This window comes from Callorhinchus milii, unplaced genomic scaffold (genome assembly GCF_018977255.1).
Source record: "Callorhinchus milii isolate IMCB2004 unplaced genomic scaffold, IMCB_Cmil_1.0 Scaffold5, whole genome shotgun sequence".
In the NCBI taxonomy this organism is placed as follows: Eukaryota; Metazoa; Chordata; class Chondrichthyes; order Chimaeriformes; family Callorhinchidae; genus Callorhinchus; species Callorhinchus milii.
Genome location: NW_024704746.1, coordinates 45,679,393 through 45,700,297, shown reverse-complemented (window position 1 = coordinate 45,700,297; position 20,905 = coordinate 45,679,393). Strand labels below are relative to the sequence as shown.

Below are 20,905 nucleotides of genomic sequence, written 5' to 3'. Positions count from 1 at the left end.
GTTAGAGGTGCAGTCCTTCAGATGACATGTTAAACCAAGGTTCTGTCAGCCTGTTCGGGTGGCCATTCATCCCATTGCATTTTTCGAGAAGAGAACAAAGTTTCTCCCAGTGTCCTGGCCAACAATCCCCCAAATTAAATGAGCATTCACTTCATGGCTGCGTACGGGGCATTGATGTGCACAAATTGACTGCCACATTTGCCTACAGTTACACAGTCACACTTCACAGTAAATCTTGGCAAAATGCTTTGAGACGTTACAATGAGGTGATACAGCGCTATATTAAATGCAAGGATCATTATTATTTCTTATTTTTTGCACTAGTCTGATTTCTATTAAGAAACAATTAGACCCCATATTAGCTTGGCATCTATCACAGATTGTATTAGTTCTGCTCAATTCTTTTCTACATGAGAGAGAAAAGACAGAAGAGTATGGGAGATGGGATAAGGCGAGGTGGAGGCTTGTATAGAGTATAAACACCAGCATGGACTTGTTGGGCCGAATAGCCTGTGTCTGTAATGTCTATGAAATATTATTCTACATAAATTCAGTGAGGAACATAAGTTATCTGAGAACCCAAACCTTCAAAATACTTGATTTAGTGATAGAAACTCAATTGCTGTGTTTGTTCATAGCTAGGGCTGAGTGTTTTATAAGCACTGAAGATGAACTGAAGATCACAAGGTCAAATATTGAATTTTGGTGGGGGGAGAGCAAGACGCAGCCAATCTTCATGACTCCCAACTCCTGATGGCTGACAATGAACTGAGCACATATTCTCTGCTCCCAATGCTCTGGCCTGTAACAAGATACTTACCTAGGGAATAATCCCATCAAGAAAATTATGAAGCGTTTCAGTGATATAGCATTGGTTTTTGGACTTCTTGTTTTAATACCCTGCTCTGTTTGCCCTTTTTTTAAAAAAAAGTGAGTGTTCATAAACTAGTCTTCTTAAACACTGGTTGGTTGGAGCAGCGAAGTGCAATGGTTCCTGATAGAAGCTGATTGAACACTCTGTCTTGGCACGATGCAGCCAGCAATGGGACTGACTGATTGCAGTCGAAGTACGATCTGAGCAAGTACAGCAATAGTATGATGAAGATCAAGCTTGCCCTCTGGAGTTAGGCATACTTTCAATCTTGTCATCCCCTTCAGTCAGCTCAGCTGAAATTGGGAAATTGGGGTTGGGTGGGGATAGGAAGTTGCTTTCTATCAATTAATTGATCCAGCTCACTCAGTGCCACAAAGCTCTGTCCGTCCAGTTCCACAAAGTTCTGTACCTCCAGGCCCACCTCTTTTTTGTTACTTTTAAGCTAAGTTACATGCTGACTGCTGTATTAACGTATTTGCTGATAATCAAAGAGCCTTGAGTGGACAGAGATTGATGGTTCCTTTGACTGTAGCTGAGCCAGAGATGGCAGTGAATAAACACTGCACCTTTAATGATGAGTGTTGTATATATTTGTGTCTCTGCTAAAAGATAGAACTTTACTTTGGACTTCATTCAGATCCCTGCCAGACAATTGCAAACAGGAATCGCAATAATCTGGATTTTACAGTCATTGAGAAGCAATATCCATGTCCTGTTTTCTTTTGTACTGGATTTTGGAGAGTTTCTTATGGTGATTGGTGTCTATATGCAAACTGAGGTTGATGGTTTCCATTCTGAACAATAGGAAATTGGTTGCAGAAGAGCAACAGACACAGTGATCATTGGATACTTTGTACTGAGGAGTGGGTTTCTGAGTTCATACATTTCATGGAAAATGCTAAACATGCTTTAGAAATGGTTCTCGAAGTGTCAGGAGAAGCTTATTTATTGTCAGCTGTAGGCAGGTTCTTCTGTCTCAGATTGGCTGCTCCCTTGTCGGGTGATGGCAGCCTCATCGAGAAGGTCCATCTCAGTGGCTGTTTCTCCCTTCACAGCCATGTTGATGATATGCAGCCACCGCTGCTTCTGCTCTTCAGAATCCGTGGCGAAAACGTATATGAACCGGGACTGTGTCAGCTTGAAGGCGTAAGGTACATCCACACCCCGGGGGTTCTCATCGATTGCGTACCCGAGAAGTGGAATTGTGGTCAGAGCCTTCACATCCTAGAGTGATAGAAGGGGGAAACAACCCAATCAGTCAGAATAGGGATGTCCAGAGATTAGTCTGACAACAGGCGCTCATTACATTTCAGAGGCAATCTGGCACCTCAGCCAACACACTTCAAACACAACAGGCAGATGGTTACACGATGGAGGTGGGAGTAGCTTTGTGTGACTGCCTGAATACCATCAGGAGTAATTCTAAATGTACTAACTCATTGCACTCAGGTTCTATACAACCAGCAGAGTGGAGACGGCTGTCACCCTGCTCTGGGCTCCATTCAGCCCTCGGCCAGAGGTTGCTGAGGTCCAGTGACAGTGAAACGGGACTGAACCAGAACACAGGGTAATTGTTTCTTTCGAGATCGGCCATGACTAGAGACTTGGCTGTACTGTTACCACCATAAATGGTCCTGTACTTCACTATAACTGGAACAAAGTGAGGCTCAGCTCCAGCTGGAAGACGATAGAGGCCAGCACCAGACCCAGCTCCAAATGTAGGAGCTACCTTTACAGCCTCAGTCAGAGCAACCAACCAGAGAGAGGCACCAGGTAATACTCCACACCACTCTGCTATGGGAGATAATAATAATCCTTGCATTTGATATAGTGCCTTATCAAGTTTTCGTTACGCCTCAAAGTGCTTCACAGAACATACTGTAAAATTAATGGACTGTATATTTTGTGGATGAAACACAGCAGTCAATTGCACACAACAGTGTCCCACAAACAGTCATAGATTGAAGTGACCAATTTATTATTATTTTTTTGAAGGAATTATTACCCCTGGAAAGTGATCCACCAATCGCCTTATAACCGAGTTCCTACTTACTGCTAGGTAAACAGAGGCGTGTGGAGGAAGGAAACTTGCCCAACATTTCACCCTGCCCTGGAATCGAATCCAGGTCTCTCGTAACAAGCTCGTACGCCACACCTCTCTGCTGTGGGAGATGTAACAAGCTTGTACGCTACACCTCTCTGCTATGGGAGATGTACGTCACAATCATTTGTTGAGTCCCAGCTGGTAGCCCTGTCACTTGGGGACGTATTACATTTTGACACTTTGGGGTGAAACTCTAACAGACAGTAAAGTTTCCCACTTTTGCGGGAGAATCCCATTTATGTGCACATAACTGAGGCTAGAGACTTTACTGATCAAGTTTCTCTTCCTAAGCCAAACCCAACGAAGGAGCTGAAGGTCTGGGGTTTTGTTCGTACCTGGGGAGCTCCGTATAGGTACAGAACCATGGCATCATTCTTGGGAAGTACACCCCAGACTTTGTGCCAGGGCTTGGTGGCTTTCTCCAGGTAGTGCAGGAAGTCACAGATGACACTGTTTTCTGACACCTCAGCAGCCTCAGTCTGTACAGGGAGAAAACGAACAGTTCAGAAAGAGGAAACTGACCCTTCACCACAAAATCAATGTTTCTAGTCCATCCCTAACTCCTACAGACACAAACGCGCACACATACAAGCACAGACTACAAACACACACCATGCACACACTCACATGCATATACACACACATGCTTGTATGCAACAACAATAAGACCAATTACAAATTGCATTTATATAAGCATTTTTGACGTCGGGAAGACGTCCCAAGGCGCATTCATACATACATGCACAGACAGACCACACACACACACAGACATGCATGCATGTACACACATACAGTCGCACACATTAACATAGAACATTCACACACAAACACACATGGCCAGATACATATGTACATGTATATATGGTCGCACATGACATGTGTACATGCACATATGCACGCACACACATAATATAGCAGCAACACTCCTCCTACCTCCATGACTCCTTTCCGTTTCTTTTCCTCCTTCTCCTCGCTGTCAGTTTTTCCTGTTATTATTACATAACAGTCTTTACACACTTTACTGAGTTTGTTGCTGTCATAGGCAAGGGTGGCTTTGTATTCAGAACACTTCCAGCACACAACCTTCAAGAGAGAAAAGCAAGATAGAAAACTTGTTATACAACAACAACAAGATTACATTTGTATAGCGCCCTTCAAGTCGGGAGGACGTCCCAAGGCGCTGGACAGCGTACAGCATTTCAGACCCGAGCTGGGGTCGGGGGAGGAGAAGGGGGTTGTCCAATGGCATGGTCGAAGAGAAGGATCTTGAGGTGGGACTTGAAGGAGGCTAAGGAGGGTGCGAGTTGGAGTGATTGGGGGATGGAATTGCAGAGGTTGGGGGCAAAGTGGCTGAAGGCTCTCCCCCCAATGGTGGGGCGGGTGGGTTGGGAGACTTGGAGCAGGCCGGAGCTGACTGAGCGGAGGGAGCGGGTGGGTTGGTAGGGGGTTAGGAGGTCACAGAGTGGGGCGAGGCCATGGAGGACTTTGTAGGTGAGGACCAGGATCTTGAACTGGATCCTCTGAAGGATAGGGAGCCAATGGAGTCAGTCGAGAATGGGGGAGATGAAGTCGTGGAGTTTGGTGCGGGAGAGGACACGGGCTGCAGAGTTCTGGATTATCTGCAGCCTGTGGAGGGAGGAGTTGGAAAGGCCGACAAGCAGGGCGTTTACATAGTTGAGCCTGGAGGTGGTGAAGGCATGAACAAGAGTTTCAGAGCCTGAGGGGTGAGGTAGTGACGGAGTCGGGCGATGTTACGGAAGTGAGGGAAGGCAGAGCGGGTCATGGCTTGGATGTGGGGAAGAAAATAAGTAATGTTATAGAATAAGCAATGGGCACTATCTACTCCACATACACACCAGCACTGTCTACTCTACATACACACCCACACACCCAGCACTGTCTATTCCACTTACACACCCACACACTCAATACTGTCTGCTCCACTTACACACCCAGCACAGTCTGCTCGACTTACATATCCACATGCCCGGCAGTGGTGTCTTCGCCTGGTCAATGCGTTGAAAGGCTCTTTGCATTTCATGCATAAAGTAACTTCGTTATCACGAATCCATCTGGGCGCTCTCCTTCCTAGTTCAGCCGTCTTTGGAGTAGGAGAGATGAGAGAAAAACTGTTAAAAAAGAGTCAGCTTGATAGTGCAATCATAAAATAGTGCCTGTGACGATCGATCTCTTTAGTTTCAATTGATTACTGACACAAACCTGCGTCTCGAACCCCAGCCCGTGTGCCGAGCCTAGCACAATCACCAGGGTTGGAGTAGATATATTTGAGGAATTGCAGACACAGTGTATGCTGGGTACCTGGATCACATTTTTCTAAGTAATTCCTGCAGGAGTTTAGCACTAGAACATTTAGTGCTTCTAGATTTGTGCTTGTGGGCTTCAGCTCATTGTTTTACCCTCTCTCCTCCCCCTCCCCACCTCCCTCCACACACACATGCATAAGAAAGCTAACAGAAGCATATTTGGCATTAAAGACCCATTAGCCTGACCTCAATAATTGGACAAAATGATGGAATGAATCACATATAAAATGTATTTGTATAAAAATAATCAAATGACAACCAACATGCATTCAGAGAGGGTGGGTTTTGTATGACCAACCTCATTGATGCCCTAAATTGACTGTGGGAAGCTATATAATGTTTCTAGACTTCCAAGAAACAGACAAAATGCCTTACGAAAGACACCCTCGCAAACTGTGATAACTGGGCATCAACGGCAAAACAAGGACTAGGATTCATGGCTGAAGGGAACAAAGACAAGGATCTTTGTTAGGGGTACAAGATCAAGATGGGGGTGATATTAAGCATGGTGCATCAGGGATCATCTGAGACCCCTCCTCTTCCTCGTATACATTAATGACCTGAATTTGTAGTCCCAGTGTAAGATAGTTAAATGTGGCGATAACAACAATAATAAATTGCATTTACATAGCACGTTGGGTGGCTGTATCAAAGCATTGATACCAAGTTGGGGAAACTGGAATCAGCGGAAGTAGCAAGGTCTTCCAAAGAGTGCCTGATTGTGTATGCACATGGGCTGATAATTGGCACAATAAGTATAATACAGATAAATGCAAGGTACTACAATATAGGAAGTAAGAATAGGAAACACACGTATTCCATGTGTGAGCTGGAGTATTGCCAAGGAGAAGTTAAAGAGATTCACTCATTGCCAAAAGGGTGTGAGGAAGCAATGAACATGGCAAAGAGGATACATGTGCAAAATTGCTACATCAGTTGAGTTTTCATCCCCAGATATTATACCGAAACTAATGTTCTGGTCAAACCGCACCTAAAGAGTTCTGTGTATACTTCTCGTCACTGTGACATAAGGGAGCTGACTTGGCCTTGGAGGTCGTGCAAAGGGGAGCAATGAGGATGTTCCCCAGTGTTAGTATTACTAAAGTATCACACTGATGAGCTGAAAGTACAGATACAAACCAGGGTTATAAAGTCATCGGGTTTCACAAAACCCATTGTTATCAATCACTTATCAATCACAGTTGAAGCCCATATTCCATTGATCCCAGAGTGCTTCACGGCATTTACTGTAAAGTGGAGTGACTGTGTGCTTTGTGGGCAAACACAGCAGCCAATTTGTGTACAGCAATGTCCCACAAACAGCCATGGAGTGAGTGACTGATTTTATTTGGGGGATTGTTGGCCAGAACACCAGGAGAAACTCTCTTCTGTTTTCATTAATGTCCACCTGATTAGGTATATTATAGAGACGAAAGACAGTAAACCTACCGAGACCTGCTCCTCCTTTTCCTTCACTATTCCGAAAGTCTCATTCTTCAGATTGAAATCTTTTATAATGTTCCTTAAAGCCTGATAAGAAAAGGATATGGAATAATTATTCTGAAAGCTCAGGACAATAGACTGAAGCACAGAGCAAGACACAAGTATCTACGTCAGGTCACCTCTGTCTCTCTCCCTGCCCCCTTGATCAGCCAGTTGACAAACACACCACATAGTGTGGACAAACAGACAAACAAACCAACCACAACTTGCATTTATATAGTGTCCTTCATGGCAGACGGTATCTCGGAGCGCTTTGTGTGGCACTCAAGTGCATTTTCAGCGATCATCTTTTACAAACAAATATAAGCATATAAAATAATAATCCTTGCATTTGATATAGCAACTTATCACGTCTTCCAGACGGCTCAAAGCGCTTCACAGAATATACTGTAAAGTGAATTGACTGTATATTTTGTGGGCAAAATGCGGCAACAGATTGCACTCAGCAGTGTCCCACAAACAGTCATGGATTGAGTAACCAATTTATTATTATTTTTTGAAGGAATTATTATCCCCCGAAAAGTGATCCACTAATCGACTAACAACCAGGTCCCTACTTACAGAGGCGTGTGGAGTAAGGAAAATTGCCCAAATGTTGAAAAGAAACCGAATCCAAAAAGACTGAATTTAAAATGTTTCCACATTTCTGTCACCTTAAAAGCTAAGAGTTTTAGACTTAGAATTTTGGGCCTCAGATGGGATGGAAAGAGTTACAAAAAAATTTAATTTGGCATTCTCCGTTGCCATGTTTGATCATTTAGTCACTGCGCTCCTAATAGGTCACTGGATTAATATTGGTGTGTTGTTCCTAGTGGCTGTATAGGGCAGGGGGAAATTCATGAGTGGAACAAATTCCAGGAAGAGTGATTATGGCCAGGGCACTGGACATGTCTTAAAAGCTGTTTGGTGCTGTGATGGGGAGATATTGGGTGGGTGTTCTGGAAGGTCAAGATCAAATGGGGGCAAAGGATCCTTCTTCATCCAAACCTGTTATCATGTGATCTTCTGAGCGTAAGGCAGAGAAGAGCACTGCAGAATAGAGCACCTTATCTCTGAAACTGAAGCTGGCAATCAGAAGTCAGCAACAACAGGACACAGTACAGAATGCAACAGTGGGGATGCTCAACCCTTACCTTTATCCACTCCTCTTTGTCCTGCTCAGAACTGTAATAAAAGGAAAAGGTCATGAGTAATAATAATAATAATCCTTGCATTTGATGTAGCGCTTTTCACGTTTTCTAGACATTTCAAAGCGCTTCACAAAATATACTGTAAAGTGAATTGGTTCTATATTTGTGGGCAAATCGCAGCAGCCAATTGCGCACAGCAGTGTCCCACAAACAGTCGTGGATTGAAATGACCAATTTATAATTTTTTTCTTGAGGGATTATTATCAGGCATGTTCCAAGGTTTTGCCCTGCTGGGAATCGAACCCAGGCCTCTCGCTTGCAAGGCGAGTGCTCTAATGACTGAGCTACAGGATCCACTTGGAATGTTCCCCAGCTGGTGACATGTTACTCAGTGAATCTGACAACAACTACACTCTCTATCAGTATCTTTTAGCTGTGCTGTTCTCCGTCTGTGAGATTGCACACACAGTTGATTTGTATTAATAGTAACAGTTAGTAACAATATTAACAACCCTCCCTCTCGGGGGAAGGGTCGTAGATGTGTCTCCTCCAAGAAGAGGTCTATGTGTAAAAATGTTAGTTTCCGATAAATGTTTTACATATTTTAAATATTATTCTTATTATTTTCTTCTACAGCCTTCTTCTCAGTGCAATATTTGCAAATGACTACAGGTGCTTTTGAAAGCCAGCAGATGGAGCCAAGGCTGTGATATTCAGAGACCAGCCTGTTCAGTCACTGATTCCCAGCCTGCCCATACTTTATAGAAGCAGCAGTTAGATATTGACAAGGTTATAGAAAATCCTTAAGAGCATAATTGACAGCATTTGAACAGATAATACAAACAATATACAACACATTATGCTGAGCAGGCCACTTTCCTGCCTCTTTGTATCTCCTTCATGTTTCCAGCAGCAGCACTTTGCTTTTTATTTCTACTTATCCCGACCACCTTTATTATCTCTGCCATCGTCCTCCATCCCGCCGCCCCCCCCACCACCACCCTGCCCCCCCCACACACACACCCTTGCTTGGGAGTGATCAACAGGAGAAACAGAAGGCTACAGGAAGGATAGTTGAGGCCATGGCACTGAACTCATTCAGGAGACAACATGATGCTGTAATGGGAAGATGGTAGAGTTTATTGTTCATATAATGTTCTTGATCTAAAGCTCTCATCTGGTCTTGTAGACCCTGAGTCAGCTGGGAAATCAATGAACCATAGTGATATTTGAAGTCATTACATCACTTTTATACTGGAAACCACATACCAGTTTGAGGATGTCACTGGGTGCGAACTGCCTACAGGGAGCCAAAGTTGGTAGTGATATTGTTTACCTGAAATTCTTCAGAGGAAAGCAGGACTTTGGGCAAATAGACAGCAGACTACTTTGACCAGTGTAACTCTGCTCAATAGCAGGAGTCTAGTTTCTGAAGTCTTTTCCACAGATAATGGCGTGGAGGGGGCAGAAAATGTACAGCAAGCCCAAGTTATTCACATGGAGGGGGTGAGAAAGGAGTGGGGTAGGAAACAATCAGAGACATAGGGAAATGCTAGGACATAAAAAGGTTTATAGATGAGGGTGAGGACCTTGCAGTTGATCCTTTGGGAGACAGAAAGACAGTGAAGCCTGACAAATACTGCAGTGGGCCTCCTTTGATTCAAAATTTCTATGATGCTATATAAGGATTAGTCATTGCACAATAAACTGGCCAAATGTAATTTAGTGGAGATAATGCCAGAGAGAATTCCAGATGTTTTTAGGTGACTAGAATGGAAAAAAAAGCAACACAAACATGGGCCGAGCTTTGAAATTGTATGGATTTTATAATAATAAATGTCGTGTCACGAAGGATGAAAATGTCATAAAATGGTGAATATAAATGTAACAGAGTCTACAAGAGTTAAGAAATAGACTTGACATCAATGGTACAACAGTGTGTGAATGTCTGTGATAGGAAAACACACAGCGTGTGAATATATCTACCATAGGACCACACATACCGTGTCAATGAGAGACAGTGTAAGATTTTGCCTAGACAAGGACAGCACACAAATTGTGATTGTATCTACAATGACACAGTACAGGAGCATGTTTTCTCTTACCTCGCCTGCAGCTCTAGTATTCGTTCCTTTCCAGAGACCTGGAAGGTGTTTGGATAGTCTTTGTTGTGAGTCTCATTGACCTAAAATTCAACAGAACAGACAGAATATGTTCAGGTGACAGAACTAACAACGAGTAAATGAAGTGCAGTCACTGTTGGAGAGGAAAATAACAGACCTGCATCCCCTCAATGCCGATCTTTGTCCGGACAGTATATCGGGTCCCCACCAAAGAGAACTTTGGTACGCAGTACAGCAACATGTTGTTCAACTGTAAAGAAAGCAATGAATATTTGGAAAAAAATCAGTTTCTACATAACTGAATGTGTGTGTTTGTGTGTATGAGGGGTACCTTTAAGATGTTTTACCTTTAAGATTTAAAAAAGATACATTGAGGGCACACAACATATTTGTGGTCAGATTGAACAATGAACCCATGCGTCACAAATCAGCAGAACAGAACATGTGGTGCATCTGCCTCTTTATAATTACAGAATCAGATCCAATGGGTTATAATTGTTTTTCTCTGTTGATAACACGGAGATAAACAGGTGTAAACATATCTAAGGGATCTGGTTTAAGAGATGAAATTGAGAGCGAGTCAGGGAAGGAAAATGCCATTTATAGATCGCAAGGAGGAGCCACAAATGATGAGTGTTTTGCTGTCCTACCAACTCCTGATGTTAAACAACAATATAATGATTGTTACATTTGATATCAGCGCCTTTCACATCAGGAGGATGCCTCAAAACTCTTCACAGGACCGAGTGTAAAGTGTAGAGACTGTGTAGTTTTTAGGCTAATGTTAAATTTACACTTAAAATAAAGTGAATTTGCCCCTTGCCCGCTGTTGGCATTGTATCTTACAGATGAGCAAGTGCAACTCCTGAACCAACAGGCCACCAGTATGGGTGCTGGCAGGTACTGCTCCCAATCTCAGTCCTTTTGTCCAAGAACAGCCGAAAGAACTCTACCTGTTTTCCATAGTTTCTCAAGCAAGGCATCCCTCCTCATCCTTCACCTGAGAGAGTAATTAAACCAGAATGGACAACCACAGACCTCTGTCAATTCAGCCACTACTTACCAAGAACAGGTATCTTTCCTGGGATGAACTGTTGCGAGCAGCCAGTTTGAGAATTTGCCCCTCTTTTATTAGTTCATTTGAGGGATTCACAATGTCTTCTTCTTCACCTCCCAACATTTCATATACGTCAATCAATATCTTCATCTTCTCCTAATCAGAGATATAAAGGTACTATTGAATGGTATTATTCAGCCTATTGCTACATCAGCACACCTTCTTTCAATCTAGAGTTCCCTTCCTGGGTTCAAGTTCTCTCCTCCTTCATCAGGTTTCTGGAGAAAGAGGAGACGGAGCGCTGTGGGGTTGTGGCAAAAAGAGAGCTTAGAATCGCCTTTTCTTATTCTCACTCACATACTTCATCACTGTAGAGCCAAGATAGTGGTTAGTATAAATAAGTATTCAATTTAATGCACCTTATATTAGATGATTTTAGCTGACTCAAGGGCGCTTGATTCCAAAATTCAGTACCCATAATGGGAAAATGGTCCAGTCAGCACTAGATTAGTGGCAGTACTAACGTCCAGTGTTAAAGGAATGAGCTACAAGCAACAATTAGACAAGCTAGGACTCTTCAGAGACAAGATATGTCACAGGAGACTTATAGAGGTGTATACAATTTTAAATGGGATTGAAAGAGTAAATTCAAAACAATACTTTAAGATACACCAAGACAGTCGAACGAGAGGGCAAAGGGCAATTTCATGACAACATCAGGAAGTTTTTCTTTATCCACAGGGTAAATAATGACTGGAACAGAATGCCAGGACGATGGTTAAAGGCAGAACACTAGACTTGTTTAATAAACAGCTTGATGTTGTGATAGGTGGACAGTAGGATGGGTGTTCAGGAAGGATGGGGTCAGGTGAGCTGATGAGTTCAATGACCCTCACTGAGAAAGCACTGCCATTAGGATGTCTGATCAACATAATGCAAGGATTATTATTATTATAACAATGATCCTTACATTTAATAATAGTGCTTTTCATGTCAGGAAGATATCTCAAAACACTTCACAGGATTTCCTGTATTTTGTAGGTGAACCTGCAGAAATGTATTATTCACTGGAGGGTCATATCATCCTGTTATAGAACACTTAAAATATCCATATTCAAAGAGGAATAGTTACCAGAATTGCTTTGTATAAGACCATTATCATAGACAGAGTTTTTACAAAGATCCTGCTATTCAGAGACATGATCTATGATGCACATTGCTGTCAGACCTTGAGTTGGTCAGGTACTTGGAAGTTCAATACGCAAGCAATAATAAGCAGAATGATAGTCCCTAGACATGAATAATTTATCAGAGAAATTGGGTTACTGCGAGATGTCTCCTGCACAAATTAATCCTCAGAGACATTACTAAACCAGCCCTTTCTTTGCCACCATTGCTTAACCTACAAATGCAGTCAATGGGATTGCCTGAAAGGACCAACAAGCAAACTTCCCACTGTCAGGCACTGATGGTGACATGTTTCTTGTTCCTTAGTTGCCTGTGCAGTAAAATACAACAATGAGCTGTCTAATGCTCACCGTGACTGATCCATTTGATAGGACATGAGTCATTTTTGTGCTCAAAAATGTAGTTTTTTATATAAATTACTGGCAACTATTTTCACGCAGTCTGACTTTACTCCTGACTATGTATCAGGGGACCTGACCTGGAGCTTAAAATTCATACTCACCATTATACGGATTGCAGCGTTGGAGTGGGTGGCTGCTGTGGAAATTATTTCAAGGGACTCTGGAAAAAAAGTTTCAATAAGATAGAGATTTTCATAATATTTTAAAGCACAATCTGAGGTCCCCAAGCCTTGGCTCTCGTCAACCTGAGCCTAATATTCTCTGGTATTAGATAAGCAGGGTGCATCCCTCCGGGGAGAGAGTGCGCATTCCATTTCAGACACAGGGAAATTTCTGTGTTAGGTGGCATACAAATGTGGAACTACCAGTCTAGTTTGGATAAGCTAGGTGATGGGTTTCTGATTGTGTCAGGCACTCAGCTATGAAATAAAATGCAGAAACTGCACATTGACTTTCCTTCACATTCATTCCTAAACGTTTACAACTTTCACTGCAGTTTTTGTTTCCAGGTAGAAGCCCCAGTGATAACACTCTCACTTGCAAAGTGACAATTTCCTGCTTTCCAAACCAAAGACTTTGAACATTGCCGGCCTGGCACTCCCTCATCAACTAGTCTCATGTGCACAACTTTGACCAGGCCACAAGATGGAGCAGTGAGTCTGGTGGAGAGAGCTGCACCCAACCCAAGCTGCCTGCAGCACTGCCCTTCACGCAGAAGCAATTGAATGAGTGGAATCAGCCTTTCTGTCTTACCTATTCTTCTACATTTGCCATTTTATTTCCAATCTAACCTGCCCAATCTGCAAGCCATGCAGTTACAGAGTTGCTCCATTGTACCTCTTCCTAAACTAGTGCAATCATCCTCGTTGAAAAATTGTGTGTGAAGAGCAACTTCTTTAAATATAAAATTGCTTACGATTTCCATATTAAATTTTGCACAAATACGCAAATGTCTTTTCTGACCATTAAATCAGATCAACACCTGACCACTTGTGATAGCCAGGTTTTAAATTCATTCAGAGGTCTCCCTTACTCTCTGTGTCCTTTCTGTCTGAAGAGTCCTGTGGCAGTTTCTTCAAGTAATCTTTGAGGAGTAGCTCGTAGCGAGGGACTCTCTGGATGGGCTCCAGCATGTGGTGCTGCAGTGTAAGGTTCCCACACGCCTCTTGTTTCTGAGGAACGCACAAAACATCATCACACATACATACCGAGTGCTGGTGCTTACCGGGTAACATGACACAGGGCCAAACACAAGTCCAGAAATACAGCATTAAATGCTCAGTGTTAAACACTGCTACATCATTTATTCATTCACACTGATTAATCCAACCGATCATGGATCACACCACAGACAGCAGAGATAATAGTTTGTCAAATCTCTCAGTATCCTTGATATATCAACAGCCATGTGTTACTAGGGTATAACACATTCCCAGCCATCAAAACTATCAGCAATTCTTTCATACAACAGACATGTTATTCCATTCAACTAACTGCTATGTACATTAGGGCATTGCATGTTATTTGTTGTATAGTGAGGATTTCTAAATCTATGTGCAGTAACAAAGGGTCACATTGTGCAAAACGCAAGAGGAAGGATGAACCGAGTAATGAAAATGAAGGATTTGGAAGCACTACGTCATTGTCTCCGGAGTTAAAGAACCCTGAGATCTGAATTCTTCATTTCTCAGCATCTGAGACTCGGTCACACCTCGTATCAGTGAGATTGTATGTGTGAACAGAGGCCATACAGAATATAATAATCATCCTTACATTTAGTATTATTGTGCATCACGTCAGGAGGACCTCCTAAAGCGCTTCACAGGTTATTCTGTAAAGTGGAGTCACTGTGCCTTTTGTGGGCAAATGCGACAACCAATTTGCGCATATGGAAACCAGCTTCAACACATAATAAAACCTGCTTCTGGTGAGGCATATATCCAATAGAACATTTTTTCTCCTTATAAAAAGCAGTGAGTTTGACATTCCAGGAGAGGCTGTCATACCTGTCGCCGTGGCTCTCTGCTTACCTGAATGTCCTCCACAATGGCTTTGAACTGCAGTGACCTGTCCATCCAGGTCTTCACCAGCTCCATGGCTTTTTCAAAGTTCCTCACGTACTCGCCATACATCTTCAGAAATGGGGCCAGTTTCTGGAGGATGTCCCCAATCTGTGGTGTTGTATTCCTGCAAGGAGACACATCATAACATGGTTATAGAAAACATTCCTTCAAAACTACAGCACAAAGCCTTGGCTGAGGCTCGCACCACAAAGTGTGAGTTTAGATCTCATCCATGCCACAATTCAGGTCTGAAGGGAAAAGAGAAAAATATTAAGGCCATATTGCGCCAAAATGTGTTTGAATACAATACACGTGAGGGAGAAGGGAATAGAAGGGTTTAGGAGGAAGTAAGTGGTGGGACGGATGAGTTGAGCCGAATAGCCTGTTTCCATGCTGTACAAGCTATGTAAATCTATGTACTGCTGGTTCTGGAGCTGTATCAGGCTGCCTGTCAGTGATATCAGTGTCTCCAGGGCATAGCATGAGGCATGCTATTGAGGACCCAGAGAGGAACCTGGATAAAATCACTGAGTTATAATACACAAGAAAGGTTATTTAATAAACCACCTGTCATTCTCTGAGTCGCAAGGGTGACCACCATCTTTAAACGTCAAGTCCTTGAAACAACAAATAACTCTGAGGGAGACTTTCCAATGTTACAACTGATATGCTGAGAAATGGAGAATTCAGATCTCAGGGTTCTTTAACTCTGGAGACTGTGACCACATCGGCCCCACCCTCGCCCGGTTCCACTGGCTCCCCATCCTTCAGAGGATCGAATTCAAAATCCTCGTCCTCATTTTCAAGGCCCTCCACTGCCTTGCCCCCTCCTACCTCTCTGACCTGCTAACCCCCTATCAACCTGTCCGCTCCCTCTGTTCAGTAAGCTTCGGCCTGCTCCATGTCTCCCGCCCGACCCGCCCGGCTTTCAGCCTCTCTGCCCCCACCCTTTGGAATTCTATCCCACAATCTCTTCGCCTTGCTCCTTCCCTTGCCTCCTTCAAGGCACAACTCAAAACCTTCCTTTTCGACCGTTCCTCCAGCCACCCTCCTACCTCTCTGCCCTCCCTCATCCCAACCCTGCCCTCCCACCCTCCACGCTCAGATCCTGATCCCCGACTGTTCAGCGCCTTGGGACGTCCTCCCGACATGAAAGGTGCTTTACAAATGTAATTTTGTTGTTATTGCTGAATTAATGGGATTAACACATAACAAGCATCGTCTCTGACTGATTTCAAAACAATTCAAGCCGTCAGAGCATTTCCTTTTATTGATTTTATTATTAATAACGTTTGGTACATCATTGCTGCTCTGCTGTGGAAGCCACTGAGGTCTGCCACACACTCTATGTGAAGGGGACAAAGAGAAGCACAAGTGATATAAAAACACGTCTGAACATGGCAGATGTTGGTGAGAAACTGAATACCGGAATGACTTTGACCAAAGGCTAATTGTCATTGATCTCAGCCATTGAAAGCAATTACCCTTTCATCAGATTCACACCTTGTGACCTTTGCCAACAGTCTATTATTCTCATATTCACAGTAAAGATATTGCATGAACCCATTCACGAAAAATGTGTCTCCCAAAGAGAAGAAATATCACACAGACGTTTATTGAGGAAATTCTTGCAGGCCTCCCAGATACCACAGAGCCTGCTGGCCATTTAAAATATGTTCATCCTGAGGCAATGCCTCGACACTGTGCTGGTTCAGTCCTCTCTCCACAGTCGTGTGAATCACGCTCAAGAGGAAAGGCTGTAAGTGGCCTTTTTTTATTCAGCCAACATCAGTACAATTGCATTCCGATCTGGGCTTGATTTTGTTTCTGACAATGACCAGGGAAAATAAACAGTTTCCATTTACTCAGGAACATTAATAAACAAATAATTTGGTAACTCACTCGACAACTGTTTGCAGGATACCGCTGTGTGCAATTGACTGCCACTTTTCGCCCACAAAATAAACAGTCAATCCACTTTATAGTATATTCTGTGAAGTGTTGTATCAAATGCCAGGATTATTATTATTTTGATGGAGAATTGATCAGAAGCTGGGAGCAAGGTTACTAGGAAAAGTGTTTTTTATAAAGACAGTAAAATTCAGCGTACGGACTACAACACGGTCTTACATAACATCTTTCACAAACAACGAATTTGGCAAATGCACTTCGTTTTGCTACAATTCTACGGCAATAGACAAGGCTAGCACCATATTGCATCAGCACTTATTGGCGTCAGCTCAACCCTCAATTGTAGTGCTGACTTGTGCCACGCTCTACACATACATAAAGCCCATGCTTGGTGTCATTAGTAATAAGTTGGATCAAAGAACTGGTCATATTTGCAATTTCTAAATGTGGGCCACTGTGGGATTCCGGATGTGTAACTTACCGTTCAAACACACAGCTGTTATAGCATACAAGGTACCATTTAAATAACACAAATGCATCCTATCAAGAGGCTGTTAATATAACACATAAAAGTAAAATGAATGAGTTATGGAACTATTGGTAGCAGTCCAGTGTTATAAATAAACACTCAGCTTAACTAAAACCATACTGAATGAAAATAAGCAACAATATTATCGACAGGAGTTTCCAGTTTTCTGCTTGCTCAGTAACACACAGTAAGGAAATGTCTTTGTGACAAAAAAGATGCTCAGTTCTGAAATAAAAGCTAACAGCACTTCAAGAAATAGAAGCAGGAGAACAACAATAACAAGATTACATTTGTGCAGCGCCTTTCACGTCGGGAGAACGTCCCAAGGCGTTGGAAGCACTTAAAAATCAACTGGATGGTTTTCCTGCAGAACACATTCAATGAAGGGTAATTTTTTCGAGTAAATTATTCAAAGTGAATATTTTCAGACATCAAGAGGGTCTTTAACATTGTTGATACAGTAGGTGGAAGTTGAATCAGTTCTCAACACACATTGAATGAGACAAATGACAAATGACTCACCACAGATTCATGCGTGTTTCCAGCTCTGGCAGCACAAACTGGCTGTGGAAGGTGTAGATGGAGCTGATGTTGGAGAAGATTTTATTCACCACCTCAGCAGGGAAGGAGGTCTTGCTGTTAGCTTCCTCCATCAGTTTTAAATAGAAAACCTGCAACCAAAGATCAAATTAAATAGCAATTTCAGCACTTGTAATTTGTTATAAAATAATTCTGTTTGCACACAGAATAATACAAACATTCATCTTTAGCAACATCCAACCACACCATAAAACGGGTGTTTTTAGTTTTCACCATTGACGGGCAAGGGCCTGCACTGGTCACTAGCAACCCAAAGGTTCTTTTAAATGTAAAATATCTTGAAAGGAATTAGTTAAAGAGGTTAGAAACAAGCTGGGGTTTAGAGCTACTTTGTTGCACTGAGTGCTGAAATGGCAAATGTGGGATTTCAACAATTTATCTGTTACAAATCTTAAATTTATTTTGGTATTTAAGAAATTGTCTACTGTTTCTATGAACAAAAAAAGTTGTTTCATGGTGAGTACAAGGCGACATTCAAACCCATTCTCTCCAGTCAGACCACACAGACCACACAAAGCAGCACGTCAGAGCCACTGCACTCAGAGTAAGAGGGACGTCTCACTCTATGTCTTACGGAAGGTTCTACGGTCACTGCCCCTAGAATCCATATTCAATTGACCTTGATCTTAGCCACTCGCCCCTACCCCACAGAGAAAACATGATGAGTATAGCTGTGTGAAACACGTATTCAGTAGGGGAAGCACACTGTCCTTTGGAGGAACAATTTATCCTCTTGTGTCAAGTGGAGAGAATTCAGACAGCTTTCCGTTAGGTCTATCTTTTGTCTCATTTCACAACATTTATGCACTGCCTCATTATAATAATAATCCTTGCATTTGATATAGCGCTTTTCACGTCGGGAGGACGTCCCAAAGCGCTTCACAGAACACACTGTAAAGTGAATTGACTGTATATTTGTGGGCGAACGCGGCAGCCAATTGCGCACAGCAATGTCCCACAAACAGTCGTAGATTGAAAATGACCAATTTATTATTGTTTTTTTTGGGTTTGGAGGGATTATTATTAGGTGTGTGGAGTAAGGAAACTTGCCCAAGGTTTCGCCCTGCCTGGAATTGAACTCAGGTCTCTCGCTTGCAAAGCGAGTGCTCTAACCACTGAGCTACAGGACTCCATTGAGCGACATAACCAAGAAATCCAACAGATCATCAGTGTAAACAACCTCCTATCACTTATATGTACAGAATCATCTCCTATTTGTGCACTCAACATTATTAGTAATTGAAGGCAGCCGTGACCTGCGGAATCCATTTCCTCTTTGCCAAAGACTTCTTGCGCTGCTTTTGCCATGAAACAAGGAAAGAATATTTTAATAAATATTGCATTAAAAGGTTAGAGTTTAGGAAATGTATTGCATTTAATACATTTCTGCACTGAAGACTTTCTCCTCACTGTCCTTGTCAGTTTTTCCCTCTGAAGATCTGCCAAATAACATACCACTCCTTTTGCAATGTTATACTAGGCAACTGCTAGTTGCTCCCCTCCTAACAGTGCTCTAAAAATTATATGTGTATGTGTGCTTGCAATGTGTTTTGAAAGACCCCACCTCTGCCTTTATCCTCTCTCCTTTACCTCTGTCCATTACCCACCTCTTACGGTCTCTAGTCGGAAAGCATAAAATCACAACACTCCTTCCACAGTCCATGCACAATAAACTACCACACACTGATTCTGCTTCAAATTCCTTTGACCACCAAACACTTTTTAAAGTTGCTGACAATCTCTTCCAAAACCACCAAAGTGGAGTCCCAGAATATCAAAATCCTTTACTTCCAAACAAACCATCGGGGTCTAAAAGGTGCTCCAGTGGTTGTATCCATTGAGATCCGATTTACAATCCAAAGTCTCTGGACTCTGCACGGTCTACATGGGATTCCTTGGAGAGGCTGTTTACATCCTGGGATGTACACATAGTCACCGCAGGGCTAGACCCCAATATAACCACTAGAGTTGCAATGGTTAAAATCCAAGGGAAGAAAGGAGGAGGGGGTTAATGAATGTCTCACTAACCTTGTCCAAGAGGTGAAGTCTGCTAACGTACGCCTTTTCAGTTAGCAAAAGCTCATTCGCAATCTTGTACAATTTGTCCTCATTCGTCTCCTGCAAAGAAAAGAAGGTGCTTAGGTGAAGCTGCAATAACTGACTGATGTACAGGATGAACAGTAGGCTCTGGGACCCTACCCCGCGTGAAGGGTGTTATATAAATGCAAGTTGTTATTCTTGTCTAAGGATAGAGATAGAATTGGTCAGCATTTCCCTCCCACTCACAGTCCAGGGTCAGGCAAAGACAAGAACCACTTGGGCGAGATACCAAGGCTCTCCGCTCCCTGTGAAACAATACCCGGTGTGTGTGTCAACGCTTTCAGCACAAAAATTGGGTGTGGAGAGAGGACTGAAAGGGCAAATGTCTTTCCAGGCATGAGGACTGTTATTTTCCTAAAGGGGTGGGCGCATCACAATAATTGCTTTAATTATTTTTAAAGGAGTGGTTTGTTTACATCATTTTAAAATGTTCAAGACATGTAGCTTTCGGCAAGCTCCGTTAATTGATAACAGCACACATCAAAGGTGCAATACTCATTGCAGTGCCCAATCTTATAAAGCCCAAATGATCTGCACATGTTTCCTTATGGGTCCCTGCATCTCCTCCTCTTCCGACATCCCTGATTGTATTCCCTCGTCATTGTAGGGTGGGTAGCACTTTGACGAGTATAATGTGCCTCAGTTAGGTTGACCACATTTGCCATATTATAGGGTAATTATAATAATCATTGCATTTGAGACAGCACCTTTCACGTTGGGAAGGTGTCTCAAAGCTTCACAGGAGTGGAGTGACTGTTTTTTGGAGGTAAACCAAAAAACCTGGTCTCTCATCTGGTCAGTTCTCTTCCCCCACATCCCCCTTCACATTAGCTGACAGATGCAGCAATAAATCCTTGGCTCGTATGAGGTTCTTGCATGTTGTTGCAGTAATATGGCCATGCTGTAAATGTGTGCAGGATTAGTAGATTTAAATGACTGTGAAATCCTAATTAAAATTGCACCTTCATGCAAGGTTGTTTGTTCTCATCAGATGAGCG

The 20,905-nt window shown here is 42.7% G+C and overlaps 1 protein-coding gene across 2 annotated transcripts in view; it reads right to left on the bottom strand.

Moving 5' to 3' along the window:
* Window positions 1–283: 283 nt before the first annotated feature.
* Window positions 284–20,905, bottom strand: part of LOC103179401 (FYVE, RhoGEF and PH domain-containing protein 4) — a 46,433-nt gene continuing 25,811 nt past the window's right edge. For both annotated transcript variants that reach the window (XM_007894677.2, XM_042335591.1), the window contains 14 exons: window positions 19,836–19,925; window positions 17,730–17,878; window positions 14,735–14,891; window positions 13,738–13,876; window positions 12,806–12,864; window positions 11,122–11,271; window positions 10,216–10,308; window positions 10,041–10,120; window positions 7,939–7,969; window positions 6,752–6,832; window positions 4,954–5,079; window positions 3,912–4,061; window positions 3,314–3,457; window positions 284–2,098 (listed from right to left, as the gene is read on the bottom strand). In XM_007894677.2, coding sequence (XP_007892868.1) covers window positions 1,826–2,098; window positions 3,314–3,457; window positions 3,912–4,061; window positions 4,954–5,079; window positions 6,752–6,832; window positions 7,939–7,969; window positions 10,041–10,120; window positions 10,216–10,308; window positions 11,122–11,271; window positions 12,806–12,864; window positions 13,738–13,876; window positions 14,735–14,891; window positions 17,730–17,878; window positions 19,836–19,925 — 1,722 coding nt within the window. In that variant the 3' untranslated portion in view covers window positions 284–1,825. The remainder of the gene's footprint in view (window positions 2,099–3,313; window positions 3,458–3,911; window positions 4,062–4,953; window positions 5,080–6,751; window positions 6,833–7,938; window positions 7,970–10,040; window positions 10,121–10,215; window positions 10,309–11,121; window positions 11,272–12,805; window positions 12,865–13,737; window positions 13,877–14,734; window positions 14,892–17,729; window positions 17,879–19,835; window positions 19,926–20,905) is intronic.